Raw genomic sequence first — 15,452 nt, 5'->3', positions numbered from 1 at the left:
CAAATGAACTGGCCTAAAGTTTGTGGTGGTTCATCAGAAATGGGCTCTGATGTACCACTGGTTCGCGAACCACAAACCGGCCTGGTTCGTGCTGAACTTTGGTTTGTATTTTGGTTCATGCCTATCTCTGTTGACAAGTGGGCACAGAATTACAACATATACATTTTGCATTTTAATTCACACAAGTATTGTCCAGTTTTCCAGTAACAACAACTGGAGGGTGAATTGCTGTCTTGGTATGTGCTCGGTGTGTGGCAAAACTAGAGCCCTTTGAAGTGGTTGAGAAGCAGTGAAGACGGTTGTTAGTATCTCCTTTGGCACTGGCACAGAAATAGTTCTAAATTGTATCCATGCCATTAAACATACAAAAGAAATTAAGATATTAAGATATTTTATAGGAAAGTGTAACTAAAAAACTACGTTTTTGTTGCACCCAATTTATTGTGTGACTTGCATATGTTTATAAAATATATGGTGGCTTACTCTCACTCATTTCACAATGTACTTAAATATTTTCTTATTTTTGTGTGCCAGGAGGAAAATAAAACCAAAAACTCTTTTCTTTAATTCAATGTGTTGTGAGGTTTAGGCATTTAACAACAGAAAAATATGTATCCAAAAGACCCCTAAAAGGGAAAAAAATAATGTGTGTAGGGAGGGAGAGATCAGCTTTCCCTTTAAAGCCATGAACAATAGAAGGTCATGTGACACAGTATCCTATCATTCAGCACATTAATAGCTGTGCTAGAGTAATTACACTTGTGGTATTTTTGCCTCAAGTGAAATTCTGAAATAAGAGGATGGAAATTATGATACTGCTGATAAATATTAATAAGTGAACTTTTAATTTTTTTGCCACAATATTCAAAATGCTAAGCATCTAGCTAATGCTGAAACAGCCTGATATGTGTTTGCCTCCAGGGACCATGATGCTTTATGCACTTAAGAAAAAAGTTTAACGGAATTAAAATTTAATATCTAATTAGAGCAAGGCTAATATATTTTGAAACGAGTTGGGTAGACACACACGCTTATGTGGCATATTTGCCATGCTCATTAATCTTACCTGTAAAGCAGCATTGAGAGGTGAGCAGTAGGTGTGGCTGGTCTGCATGTTTTTAATAAGTGAAGGGCTTCTGTACAAGGAAGACATATAAAGAAAAAAGAGTAAAGTTAAATGTGGACAACTTTTGAATTTCAAGAAGGTCAGCCTTTCTCCCTCACAGGAATAAAAAAAAGTTTACTTTTTTGTCCTCATCTGTTTAAAATTCCCACATAGCTACTTCAATCAACCTGCATCTTTACTGAATGTAGTATTCTCTTTCACTCTTTTAGAACGTATCTGAACTCTAAAAAGTGACTGCATTTTTCGATCCAAAATGTCTTAAGTGCAGTTTAGACAGTGCCGCACCCAATGGGGCTGTGCATGCCAGGAGAATGCTTAAGTAACCCCACCCATGAAGGCAGTCGCCAAACACATTTACCTTTTTCATGGAATGGGCAAAGAATTAGAGCAAGACTAATGTATCTGGAGGTACCAATTCCATGGGCTAGAAGTTGGCTCTCATTCGTGTAGCTAAGTAATTTTCACAGTTGCATAGGAGCTGTCCACTGGTAAGTACTCCCACACAAGTGGTAAAAAGTCCAACAGGTAATTTTATTTGTATTTGTTGATAGTGATTTCTGAGCTGCGTATAAGTGACTCACTTCCCAAGCTGAGGCACTTGTTTTCTTTGAAGATAAAATCTGAGGCACAATTCACTCTTATACCCTCAAAAGATTTATTGTTAGTGTGTAAGAGTAAGAACTAGCCATTATGACTGCCTAAGTAGCAGTAAAAGGGTGGTTATCTTGTACACCTTCTAATCCACACAAGTGATCAAGGACCCGCTGTCCTGAATGAAACAATGATCTTCTTGGGATGCATTCTGTTAGTCAACACTAACATTTTGTATAGAATGATGATTCAGAGGGCAGGTGTGCTATGCTGTGTCTGCATCGCAAGTGGCTGCAACACAAGTGGCTGATCTGATGAATCACATCAGATACTGAGAGACATCATTCTATACTAAATGTCAACAGAATTTGACTTAAATCAAAGAATGCAAGAACAATATATCATTCAGAGAAGCAGTGGGCAATCTCCTCTGTGGATGGGAGCTTTGGGCTCATAGACAGTTTGAAAATTATGAACCCAGTAAAACTGGTTTCCAAGGGGATCCCCCCTCCCATACAGAAAGGAGTTTCTGAGGAGATGGTATGGAGAGAAGATGCTGGATCAATTGCTTAGCAACAAATCCAGTAGCAGCCAGAAAAAAGAAATGCCCATTCTTGGATTAGTTACCTCTTAAAATACTTCAACCACATTTTTTACATTAATAACTTGGGTAGTTTTAATAGTGGTAAAAGCTGGATTTTTCCTTGCTCTTTCTTCTTGATACATAAATAAATATACAAGTAACTGAGAGCCAGTTCATGTAGCAGAGAGAACCTAGGTAACCAGAAGTGTAAGTCACTTGAGTGTTTGCTTACCTCTGTAATTTACATATTAGCTCTAAGAAAGAGTAGTCAGGATCCCACAGAAACTGTCCACTTATGGAATCAGCTAAAATCCCCCTCCCATACATGTTTATCAGTGGAAATTTTCATTGGATCCAAACCAACAGGTGATATTTAATCTTGGTATCAATAACAAAAGGTTGATTTTGCAATATATGGCATTGTTTGCTATATCAATGCTGATGTAGATCGACCAACATGGTTTTCTGGAAAAAGGAAATGGTCTGATCTGACAAGCATAATGTTGGTGGATCCAGCCAGCTTTTTAGCAGATGAAAAAGGAATGAAAAGTCCTTTTGATCACCAATGGGCTTAGACTGGAATGACTCTTAGGATTGCACTGTAAATATACTGTAAACAGTGAACCCCACTTCCAGTGTTAGGGTCCCCCCCCCGAGTAAAATTTACTGAAAAGGTGACCAGCAGCAGCACCTGGTAGATTGCACCAGTCCCCAACTTCTCTCTGGGCCACCAATTTTGCTTGTTCAAAGTCATCATTAGTGACAGTGCAAGCACACTAAATATAGATAACTGGAACTTTAAATATGAATATATGTATTTTAAAAAACTTTTATACCCCCTTTCTCGTAACATGCAAACTCATGTTTTATATATCTAACTGTAATTTCTAAAAGATTCCTGCACTATATGCCATTCTGGGATTCATCAACAATGGTCTTAGTACTGTTGTCAAAACAGATTTGATTTCTTTTTTAAAAATTGTTGATCGTAGCAATTTAAATTTGAATGTAAAATAAAGAGGATCAAGAACAGCTTATCAATATAAAAACATCTTGCTAATTGGTTCTACAGCATTACCTAGTAGTATGAGAAAGAACACATCCGGTATTCCTGCATTTTAAGAAAATATCACCATAAGCATATCAGAAAGCGTTAGCTGGGCATCTGCAAGGGGAAGCACAATGCATGTATAGCCATGACATTTAAGGGAGGGATTGTTTTTTGCAGCAAGGGCAATGCCTCTATTTTGTGAAATGCAAGTCTACATGAAATGGGTAAATCATGCAAAGCAAAAGCAACAGAAAACAAAAATTAATAAAGCACACACACACACACACCCATACAAAGCAAGTAAAAGCTCTTACTGTGTAACAAGCTCGCCAAAGTTTTCATCAGGGCAGAATTTTCGAGGACGGCCTCGTTGAATATGACGGCCACGTTTAAACTCTTCATCATCAACAGTCCAAAAGGACCCAAACTCATCCTCTACTCTGATAAAGCACTTATGCAGGGATAGGTTGGTGCGAATAGCACCCTGGGATAAGATCAGCAGCAAAGGAGATGAAGTGGAAACAAAGGGATACGGGATCGGGGAATAGAACAGACATCAAATAACAGGGAAAAGGAAAAAGAAAATAAAATGCAATAAGCATAAGCAAATGGATTGTGAGGGTTAATATGCATTGCCACCTAAAAGCTACTAGCATGTGATGCAAAACAAACACCAAGCAAGCAAGGGCGAAGGGGACCGGTGGGCATACAAACGGTAGTGATGAGATGCTGTCTGTTGTTTCCCTTGACTGAAGCAAGGTGAAACTACCTGGATTGATCTACAACACCATCTAGCAGCCAAAGCCTCTATGTTAAAACTGTAAGCATGATCCAAGCTAGCTAAGAAGTTCAAACATGGTGGACATACCCACTGATCTTTTGTGGCCTTCGTTTTTGGAACTCTACTTCATCCACTGTCCATACTGCCCCTTTAACGTTTTCTACTCGCACAAAACACTTGTGAAGACTAAGATTATGACGCACTGCATTCTGCAGCAAGTATAAAAGAAAAAACATTGAAAAAATACTTTCCATGAGAAAAAGAGACTTAATATTGTCCATGAACAGCGGCAAAGTCAGCTGACAAGTCCCTTCCACCACCCACCATCTCTGCTGGACTATCATATTTTCATGTTTAAGACTGGTGAAATAAATATGGTTAAAATAGTCTCAGAGTTAGTTTGGCAACAATGGTTTTTCTTTTTCTTAAAAAAAATCAATAATCCAATCTCAGCACAGGAAAGAACCCCATTGGTACCATTTTACACATATGAGTTACTTAAGGGGACCTATTTAAGCCAGTCAAACAAGGCTGAAGTATTCTCAATACCAACGGATTTGTTTGTACCAACACAAGCTTGTCTCCTGGAAAAGTGAAGGCAGGCAACAAAGCTACTGAAGAATAATTTTGCGCAACTAGCAAAAGTTTGATTTTTGCAATAACATAATGATATTTTCATAGTGTCCCCAAAGCTCAAGAAAAAAGTTAAGACAATGTCAATTTCCCCTATATCATGTTCACAACAACATATTTCAGAAATGTTTGACGTAAGTCTGATGTAATCTTGCATGTATGTTCCAATATAGGTGACTTTCACTCTTAGTTACTGGTTAAACATCTGTTAGGTCTATGAAGAATATCCACACTTTCCGTCATTGCTAGTGTCATAGATGTTATTTTGATCATTGCAGTTGGATATCTAGTAATGTTTTTGATGGCCTCACAAGATTAATCAAACCCAAATTTAGGCACATTTTGCACTTTCTTGAATAATTTTACAACAGTGCTATATTAAAATACATCATTGCTTGTACTGTCCACAACATGAGCGTGAACATATTTGTAGGGAGAAGTACAGAGAAGGAAATCCTCTCCTTATCCACTCCTGGCACGGCCTACACTCAGCTCTAGGGAGAAGGCAAGCTGGATACTTCTGTGCTGTGCATCAAGCTACTTTCTCCTGGCAGTCAGGGCAGGCAATGGCTGGTGATCTCTGTTCTAGTATTCCTTCCCTGGAGGCTACCCTCAGCAGACCTTAGTTAGTCATGTAACACAGCCTGTCCTAAGGTGCACTGTCACTGGTAACCACTAGAAAAGGAGTAGATCATAACCTGGAAATGCATAGGTCAGTAACCTGTACCTAACACCAGTGAACTGCAAGGCTAGTATGGATAAACGTATGAATGGGAATTTAAGACTCAGTATCTTGTTCAGGACATTTGGGTGTGTGAACATGTCTGTCTATCTATCTACTGTGAAGGGTATTCTAATCATGAACACTCAAAATCACTGGGCAAACTCATGTTAGGCTTAACACATTTATCATGCTAATTGAGCAGTTGAGGGAGTTCTGTGGGGGAGAAGGCGTGCTCGGATCCTTCGGTGTGCAGTTTCTCTGACTAGCTAATTTCCTAACCTTCATTATACATCCATTCCCTTAGAAGAAGCCAGACAATTTTACATCCAAATGAAGGAGTACATGTGTTTTAGGCAGACAGAAAATGAATATCTCATTAAAAGAATTCTGTAGTCACACATGTGAAAACCTAGTGAAGAACTGCTTTGGGACTGAAAGCCCTCATTCCTCCAACTGGCAAAGACATTTGAAAATCCCAGCCAAGGAATTAGATTTTTACACCCTATTTCCTGGCTATAATTTCATTATATTTGGCTTTGTGGATATTACACACATACACATGATTTCATGACTGGAGCATAGATATTAAATATTGGGGAGCCATTCAAGACAGCCCCTTAGTGAACATTGTTGGGTGCATGTGGCCCTTCCACAAATGCAGCTCTTCACTCATTGGAGGGCTTCTACCTGTGTATGCAACGGGGAATTCCCATTCATGAAGCAGCACTCACACAGGGCACTTTAATGACAATAAATGTATTTTCAAGTTGTGGAGAAATTACATCTGCATCATTATTTATGAATTGACTGAGGATGTTCGTGTTTAGGGCTCTTACAGTGACATCCTAAGCAGAGTTGCTGCAGTCTAAGCTCACTATCTTGTCTCGTGATGTTTCTGTCAGCAGCAGAAAGAAAAATTTCCCTCTCTAGCAAAGAATGATCAAAGGCAATTATTTCCAGTAGGTAGATACAGCCATTAAAGGTCAACATGAAGTTATCAGAAAAAAAATATATCTGGAGATGATTTCATGAAATTTGACCCACTCATCCCCTTTTTTGTCCTTTTTTTATTACATTCTGCACACAAGAACAATATACAATACAGGAAAAAGTCTATTGCTTCTGATTATAATGGGGGTTAGTTATCTGGAAAGATATTATTATTATCATTACAAGACAACAATATATCTGTTTTCTATGAGTTAAACATTTTCTATATGCTTGCTGGCTTTCTGAATAGTGATACTGGACTCCGTGTTGATGGGAGCTATACATTTCATTAATACCCTGAATGTTCTTATAGAGATAAAGGCTATTTTACAACCTCTAAAGAGTTGCTGCTTCTTCATTTACTTGTTTTTACTCAATGGGCTAAAACTGCCATTTTTTTTTTAAATGGTGTACATGGGGATGACGGGGACCTTTCTTGGAGCTGGCATACAGGCAGAGGAGCACAGAAGTGTCTGGAGATTTTACTCCTCACCTGTCTACTGATCTGTGAGAACCATATGGGCACCTGCATTGGCTTCTGCAGAGAGGAATAGGGATGATGATAGCAAGTTGGCTGAATGATGATGGAGGGTAGCTAAAAACTAGATAGCTACTACACATTTAAAATTTTAAATCTTCACTCATTCTAAACTTAAAGTAGAGCAGGAAGATTAGAAGTCTTAGTCTTAGAAGTATCAGGCTGCATGGAAGAGACCACTGGTGCTACAGACTGCCAACTAATGAGAGAAAGGAGGGCAGGGTTGCATGGATTAAAGATGACTGGAAACAGAGCTAGAGATGAGACATTTTTAAAAATGTTATTTTTTTACTCAGGGAGAAGGAAGTGGATGGACCAATTAAGAAATCAGTGGAGGGTGGGCAGAAATCTGTAAGGAAATGAGTAATTGGGAGTTTGGGTCTCAGGCTCTATTTTTTACTTGGTATTTGGTATGTGGACTTTGTTTTGCAACCTTTTGTGGAAAAAAATGCCACAGAAGCAAAAGTTGTGTCAAAGAGTCAGTCTGGTGTTCAGTGTTCAGACCCTATCTCTGCCTTGCACTCAGACAGACTTGTGGTCTTGAGCACATCACTCATCTTCAGTGAGCCAGTTCGGTGTGGTGGTTAAGAGCTGTCAGACTCTAATCTGGAGAACCGGGCTTGATTCCTCACTTGAAGCCAGCTGGGTGACCTTAGGTCAGTCACAGCTCTCTCAGAGCTCTCTCAGCCCCACCCACCTCACAGGGTGATTTATGTGAAGATAATAACAACATATTTTCTAAACTGCTCTAAGTGGGCGTTACGTTGTTCTGAAGGGCGGTATATAAATAAAATGTTGTTGTTGTTGATGCTGTTGTTATTTAATTCATTGTTTTCTTTCCAACAACGGGAAGGCATCAGAGAAGTGTACTTGAGGGCACCAGCACACCCCTACAGAACCTAGTACCTGATATTCAGAGTTATGCTGCCATGCACAAACCCAAGACCAGAATCCTTACACAGTTTTAATTTTGTAACTTCAGATTATGGTGGAATGCTGATGGGTGACTGGAGGTGGAAGATTCCCACTAAACACAGCCTCTAGAACACTCTTGAAAGGTCAGGAAGTGAAAACATGGGACAGGAATTCTCCAGCTCCCTGTGTGGGTGACTTGTTACCAACAAAGTCTGAGGAGAAAAATTGTCACAAGCAAGTATGAGGCCAGCACTGAGGGTCAAACTACCTGATATGTATGACTTGCAGTCACATGTAGGGGTGCGAAGCAAAAACAATTCGGTTTCCTGATTCGGGAAACCAGAAACCAGAAAAAAAATTGTAAATAAGGGATTTCCAAAGTGGCATCCCGCTTCAGGAATCACTTATTTAATCCACTTCGATGTGCTCCATAAAGATTTGGAGCACACCGACAAACCTCCCCGCCCAGCTGCTTATTTCACCTGATGGGAGGGGGGTTCCCTCCTCCCCCTCCCATCAGGAGAAATAACTGGTGGAGAGGGGATAGTTTAAATCCCACTGGCTTCAGCTGCCTGGCATGGAACTCCTCGCCAGACAGCTGATTTGGGGGTTAAAATGCCCCTTTCCATGCTGTTGCACAGCAGCACGGAAAGAGGCATTTAAACCCCTTGACCTGAAGCTTCCTGAAGCGATACAAATCACTTCGGGAATCTTTGATTCAGGGTTTCTAAAACGGATCTGGCATGCTGGGACTGATTCAGAAATCCCGAATCTTTGCGAATCGAGTCCGATTAGGGTATTTCCCCCCCGAATGCCAGGGCCCCATTTGGCTCAGGTGTGCAGTGCAGGGAGAGTAGAGGCTTCCCTTCAGTGCAATTTTTCTGAGCTGAAACGGCCACAGGAAACACAGTTTGCCCTGCTGTGGATCTGCACATATAGCAATAAGACTCATGTGAAACATATTGTGCAACTTGGCCTTGGACCTTAGATCATGCAGATATGCAGCCAATGCTAAATCTTGTGTGAGAAAGGCAAGAATAACATGGGCTCAGCTCAGGGTATGTATGTGTCTGAGTTGTGGAAGTGCACAAATGGTTTAAAAAATGAAATTAGTGTAGTATCTGTCAATATTGAACATACCTGAATGAGTGCAGCATAGAGGACAATGGAGATTTTATATATGTAGCTATGTGTTACATCTGTATCCTGCCCAATGAATTCAGTGATGCTTCACAACAAACCTGTAAAGCAGGCCGGGGAAATTCATGGTGATGATATTACTTTATTTTTCTTATATGGTAAAGCTGGGGTGTGTTTTCTTATATGGCATCTTGGGAAAATTCTTGTGAGAAGGTGGCTAATGAATACTGCAAACAAATAAGCAAATGCCAGAATGGGGATCTGAACTGGGATTGTCCATATCTAAGATCAATACTGTAGTCCAGCACTCACAGGCAATGGTTGTTTGGTTGATTACCTCATAGAAGCCTCACTGGGTACAAAATCTACAGAAGGGGGCACTGCTAACCTGGGTGGGTTGGATGTGGTTGCTGTTTTCCTTTCAAAAGCTTTCCTGATGGAATTTCCAAGTTGCCTTTTAAAAGAGCATTATGGCTGAAAAGACTGCTTGGGTGTTTGATATGACAGCTTTTCAAAAAACAGCAAGAACACAGCAAACATGCCCCACTAGCATTTCTCTTTGAAACAGCACTCACACCAAACCCTCAAACTGCCTTTTCAACCATGATGGGGGCAAGAAACTTTTTTTAAAAAGCCATTTGTAGACTATTTATGAAGGGGATTATAAATATCAGTTTGGGGTTTCTGCGGGGACAGCGTCTCAGAAGGAAACTCTGCTAAAATATTCAGGTACAATGTGTGCCACTCTGGACTGCAGCCATTTGAAAGAGAAAGGAAAATTCTAGAGAATTTACAACACACACTGAAATTAACTAAACACAGCCAAACTATTGAAATTTAAAGCACCAGGGGTATTTTGTTAAATTGCTAGATTTAATATTTTTATTGGCTTGCATCTTTACTGCTGTGCCCAATTAACCTGTATTGTGTTTCATAATACACCAGTGAATGTTTTGAGAAGTTGGCATGTTAATTTAAGGCAGGTGTATCAGCTGGCTTAAAAGCTAGTTTTCTATGAATCCTTGGAAAAGGAGTTTGCGGTTTCCAGCTCAAAGAATGTGTACATAAAGCCATCATCTGATAAAGCTTCTTCCTCAGCCCTTTCCCCCCTTACCTTAGCAGTTGAAACATTTCAGTGCTAGGAGTGACTACAACAGGAAAGCCTGGTAGTTTAATCACAGAATGAGGAGGGAAAATGTAATAGTAACGGGCATTCAAATTGGTGGTATTTCAAAGGCATGACATTTTTCTGCCAAACAGCAAGTTGTTTGTGCAGATAAGAGGACCCCTCTGTATCTCAAAACAACCGATCTAAATTTCAAAGTCTGCACACTGTTACAATTGGTTATGTCTACAGCACTATCAGTTCTGTACACATCAGATGCTAAAGCAATAGGCATACATAGTAATACGGCATACCTTCCATGTGGCTGCGTTCCGTCTGAAGTAGGCAAACATTCGTGTGAACCAATTGTAGATTTCATTTAGTGTTAGCTGCTTTTCTGGAGATTCAAGAATGGCCTGAAAAGCAATTAAAATACAGTGATGATCTTAAGACTAAATGAAAAAAACAAATACACACACTTGCAGATGTGTTTGAATAAATAAAAAAAATGTGATTCTGAACATAAAATCCAAAGGAAGACTTCACACTCTGATCTAAGATTAATGGTTGCATTTAATAGTTCAATGGCAAATTTCAAAATGGAATTATCTAATTGTTTTGAGTTTTATTTCTGTTTCCTTACAGAAATATTAATTTATTAGTCATTCATAAAGCAGAATCAAAGAGAAATGCAAAACATTTCACTAGCTGATTAAAGCTTAGTAATTATTTTGAGCTCAGATTAATTCTAGGGATCAGAGATTACTGTAGCTTGTGATAATTGACTTGCCATCTTTAAACAGGCTCATTTTCAGTGTTGTGTGAAATGAATTTCCTAATAATCACATCGTATTGTAATACTTAATCAAAAGCAATTATGCTATATGTATTGCAGTTGGGGAGGGGGAAAAACTTATAGAAAAGGCTTCAGCATGCTTGCACACTAAAGGCTTTTGCTCTCTTCACTCTATAGAATGCACACATATGGATACAATGCTGAATATCAGTCTGCTGTTCCCGATGGTCTTGCTTACCTGTCTAATTAAGGATGCATATGTAAAGGGTGGCCTGACTTCCGCATTCTTGTAGAATTCTTGGTTCTGCGCAATATCTGCTAAATGAAAGTACCAGAATCCTTGTATTACCAGTCAGCAGTTCATGAAAAAAATATACAGGAACACTAAGCCTTTTGTCTTTCCCATCTAGCCAGTTACCTGAAGAGATGGGGACGTTGTATTTGTCAGAGTACCGCCTTCGGATAGGCCCAACGCTGTGGATGCTTGTGGTAGTGATGACAGAAGGTCCCTGGCTGACAGGAGTGATGGGTGCCGTTGGGGTGGTTGGGGTATGAGGTAAGCTCTGTGGAGAAGCCTCCGATGCAGTCTTTGAAAGTGTGACGCTAGATACAAGATTTAGCTACAAAAACAGAAAAAGAAGCAAATTTAATTTAAAAATTTTTTTTCCACAAATTCTTTTTGTATGCTATAATAGTTAGGAATGTGAACTATAAGCCAGGAAGCCTCTAGGTTCTAATGTCACTTAAGCCATGACCTTAGACTTGATATTATCTCCCAACTTCAATCTGCAATATGGGTAAAATAATGCTGACCACATTTACAGGAAGATTTGAGTCTTGCGGCACACCTTAGAGACCAACAAGATTTTCAGGGCATAAGTTTTCGAGAGTCAAAGCTCTCTTCTTCACATTAGAGAGCTTTGACTCTCAAAAGCTTAACCTCTGAAAATCTTGTTGGCCTCTAAGGTGCCACAGGACTCAAATCTTGCTGTTCCACTGCAGATCAACATTAACACAGCCACCTACCTGAAACCATCTTTACAGGGATATTGAAATAATACATGGGTTGCAAGTAATTTCACCTTTAGTATAACAATAGTAATTAGTATATGTATAATATGTATGACAATATTTTATAAACTTCTCCCGTTCTACCCATATGTACAAAGCAAAGTATTTCTTTCACCTTTAAATAAGACTGCATTCTCTAAATGAATCTATTTAAAATACACCAACATACAACAGTACTCGTTGCATTTTTAAAAAGTGAAAAAACTTGATATGCAAAATAAATATTTAGTTCCCAGATCTCAAACAATAGATTTTTACATTAATCTTTTATCAGACTTCTAGCACACAGAAACTAATAATATTTAATTCTGACTGTCGCAATCTAAAATGGTGAATCAACTCATCCTTCACTGAAAAGTGTCCTTTTAGAATACTGAGCTTTAATGTCAGAAGAATGCAAGAGCACTATTGCACTACATCAATGCTCCATTTAGTCCTCCATTCTGTTTCCTCCAGCAGCTAATATGATATCCAGGAAGGGCCATAAGCACATGCCCAAAGGCCATATCCTCACAAGTTGCTATCCTCTAGCATCTGGCATTCAAAGGGCTCTGTACATGAAACTTGTATTTAGTCATCCTAGCTACTGAGAGGCCTAGTCTCCATCAATATGTTCAACCCCTTTTTAAAGCCAACTAAGCTAATGACCATCACTTCCCCAAGTTAATTGTTAACTGTGTTAGAAAAAAATAAATTATTTTGCCCATCTTTACTCTTCTGGCTCTCAGCTTCATTTCGTAGCTCTGAGTATTTTATTTGGGGGGAAGAAAACTATCTACTTCCCTCACATCATGTATAATTTCATAAACCTCTGTCCTGTCATCTTTTGGGGGAGGGTGCTGAAGACCTCCAACTTCTTTAGCCTGTCCTTTGATTATTTGGGTTTCTGTTTTTTGCACTATCCCCAGCTTTATGATGTCGGTATCAAGCCAGCAACTTTCAAATAGCTGCTTAAGGAATTTCAAGAGTGCTTTCACCCTAGAATGAGGAAATTACTCCTTTAAAATACTCTATTCACAACAAACCCTGTCCTTCTTCGCATCTGTTCCTCCTAAGGTACGACGAATCATGCAGTTTTCATGTTAAGGAGTGAAGTTTTAAAGGCCGGGAAACATTATGGTAGCACTTCAGAAGTATGGCTGTCTCTACCTAACAGTCTTTCTCTCATTGATAGGAACCCTTAGAATTATAGAACTGTGAAGGAGGTAGAGGCAAGGAATTCTCCGCTCTCACCAAACAGGCAGAACTTATTAAACCAGTAGAAGTTTATAATGAAAATATGCTTTAAGTATTTCTTGTACACATTCTTCTTTGGGAAAAAATAAGAGAATTGAATCTGAAATTGCCGTCACACTCCTACAGCGATAATTCTAGCACAGCACAAACTAATGCCTGAATAATATGATTTAGCCCAGCAACAATGTTAGATTTTTTCTCTACCATGTAAAAAGAGCATTAAATATAGAAACCTAAAGATACCAAGAACTTGATTATTCAGAAAACACAGTTAACCAGCATTACCCAAACTGCAAGCTCCCTCCCCTCCAGCCACTGTACTCCCATGACTTCAGAGGTGAATACGTGCCACTCCTGCAACTCCAGCTGCCTGGGCTTTTTACTGCTAGTGCTGCCAACTTACATTATCCTCCAGTGCCTGCATCCCCTTCAGTCTGCCTTGAGCTTTCGGGAGCCAGCTCTGTTGGACAGATCCCAGAAAGTTGGTCCACTCATCCTTCTGCTGCATAGGATTAGCTCCATGGCTCAGGGGGAAGGACCCCGCCAGGAATGGTGCAGTAACCATGGCATTGCCAAGGGGGTGGGGTTTGGTTGCCAAATAATGATGGACCAGAGAAATAAGCTTGAATATTTAGCACACCTGATTAACCAGCATCCCCTATGCCCCATGAATATTGGATAACAGAGTTTGCACTGCATATAACAGATCCATAAAATGTAAGATATAACTACCCATTAACAGATAATTGCCAAAAAACTCCACGACAGTGCTGTCCTAAGCAAAGTCACACCCTTCCAAGCCTGCTGGCTTCCACGGGCTTAAATTCTACATAGGACTCTACTGCCAGCGTTCAAGGCGTCGGAAGACTAATCGCGCTCACTTCTAGAAAGTTGGTAGGGAAAAAACCCAGGGCTCTTAAGCATAAAGGCAATGTTAAAGCCAGTATTGTGGAATACTAGATGGCTCCCTGGTCTAAATCTTGGAGCCCCCCAGAAGCACCTACCTGGCTGCTCAACCCAACTCACTAGATAAAAGTAAGGTTTTTCAGTGATGTATTTTGGGGTAGGCAGAACTGGAGTTTATATTGTTGGGTATGTGTGAGGGAAGAATTTTGGATTTTCAGTTGTATCCACCTTTCTTCCCAATGGGAAGCCAAAGCAGCTTTCATCGTTCCCCTCTACTCTGTTTTGTCCTCATAAAAACCCTGAGGCAGACTGTCCAAAGGTTATCATGTGAGCTTCGATGGCAGAGCGGGGATTTGAACCTGGACCTCTCTCATCCCATTCCAACACTCTAAAAACTATACAATACTGGCTGTTTTAGCCTTTTAATATTTGCTTTTATTGCTTTTATTTTTACTACAGATGCAGCTGGGTGCGTTTTCTTTTGTGAGTCAACTTGAGGCCTTTGTGAAAAAAAAGGATACAATTTTAAATCGATAAATAAAACCTGCTGCTTACAATGTCAGAGTTCAAAAAGTGACATACTACTTCGGGTCAACTTTATAAAAGGGTAGGAGGAAGTAACTGTACCCCACCACTTGAATCTTGGGAAAGCAGGATCTGGATGTGTTTTTACTCCACACCTTCCCCTCAACTCACTGTTTTCCGTTATGGAGCAGCAGGAGAAAGCAGCCGTGCACACATACATCCTCTGAGGATGGAACACAGTTGACACTTACAGTTGCCAAGACAGAGAAAAGTGACACAAAGTGACAAAATAAATTTTTGCCTAGAGAAGCGGTCCAGCTTTAGCAAGACCTGATTTTTGGAAACAAAATCTTAATTCGAACCCTTGACTGATCCAACAAGGGATTTATGTTGGGAGTGGTGGAAATATCATACAATGATGGTCACAGAGCATAAGCCTACCACGAGAAACATGCTAAAAAACTAATGTATGCCACAGAGGACGTGCCGATAGGATCCCTTGAGTTGTTCTATTTAGGTACATTGGCACCGATTTAGCTAAGTCCCTCTGACACCCATCCATCACATATGATAAAAAGCATAGCAACAATAACAATAGTGCAATGGAGATACTGCACTATGGAATTAAATGTACTATATTTTATCTCCACTCTTAAAGTGGGTGTTTTTTTTTTTAACAACAGTCCAATATCCACAAGCAGATCTGAATCAATTTTCAGTGCTCTTCCAATGCACAAGGCT

General features: G+C 39.7%; 1 protein-coding gene across 6 annotated transcripts in view; it reads right to left on the bottom strand.

Annotated features, from left to right (window-relative positions):
* Positions 1-15,452, bottom strand: part of FOXP1 (forkhead box P1) — a 714,752-nt gene that overhangs the window by 24,821 nt on the left and 674,479 nt on the right. For 5 of the 6 annotated variants that reach the window (XM_054975302.1, XM_054975306.1, XM_054975303.1 and 2 more), the window contains 5 exons: positions 11,392-11,593; positions 11,212-11,291; positions 10,492-10,593; positions 4,220-4,341; positions 1,067-1,136 (listed from right to left, as the gene is read on the bottom strand). In XM_054975302.1, the coding sequence (XP_054831277.1) occupies positions 1,067-1,136; positions 4,220-4,341; positions 10,492-10,593; positions 11,212-11,291; positions 11,392-11,593 (576 nt within the window). The remainder of the gene's footprint in view (positions 1-1,066; positions 1,137-4,219; positions 4,342-10,491; positions 10,594-11,211; positions 11,292-11,391; positions 11,594-15,452) is intronic. The other variant, XM_054975305.1, reaches the window with a different exon arrangement.

The sequence above is a fragment of the Eublepharis macularius genome, chromosome 4 (genome assembly GCF_028583425.1).
Source record: "Eublepharis macularius isolate TG4126 chromosome 4, MPM_Emac_v1.0, whole genome shotgun sequence".
In the NCBI taxonomy this organism is placed as follows: domain Eukaryota; kingdom Metazoa; phylum Chordata; class Lepidosauria; order Squamata; family Eublepharidae; genus Eublepharis; species Eublepharis macularius.
Note: the sequence above shows the minus strand (reverse complement) of the source record. Positions and strands in the feature narration are given on the sequence as shown.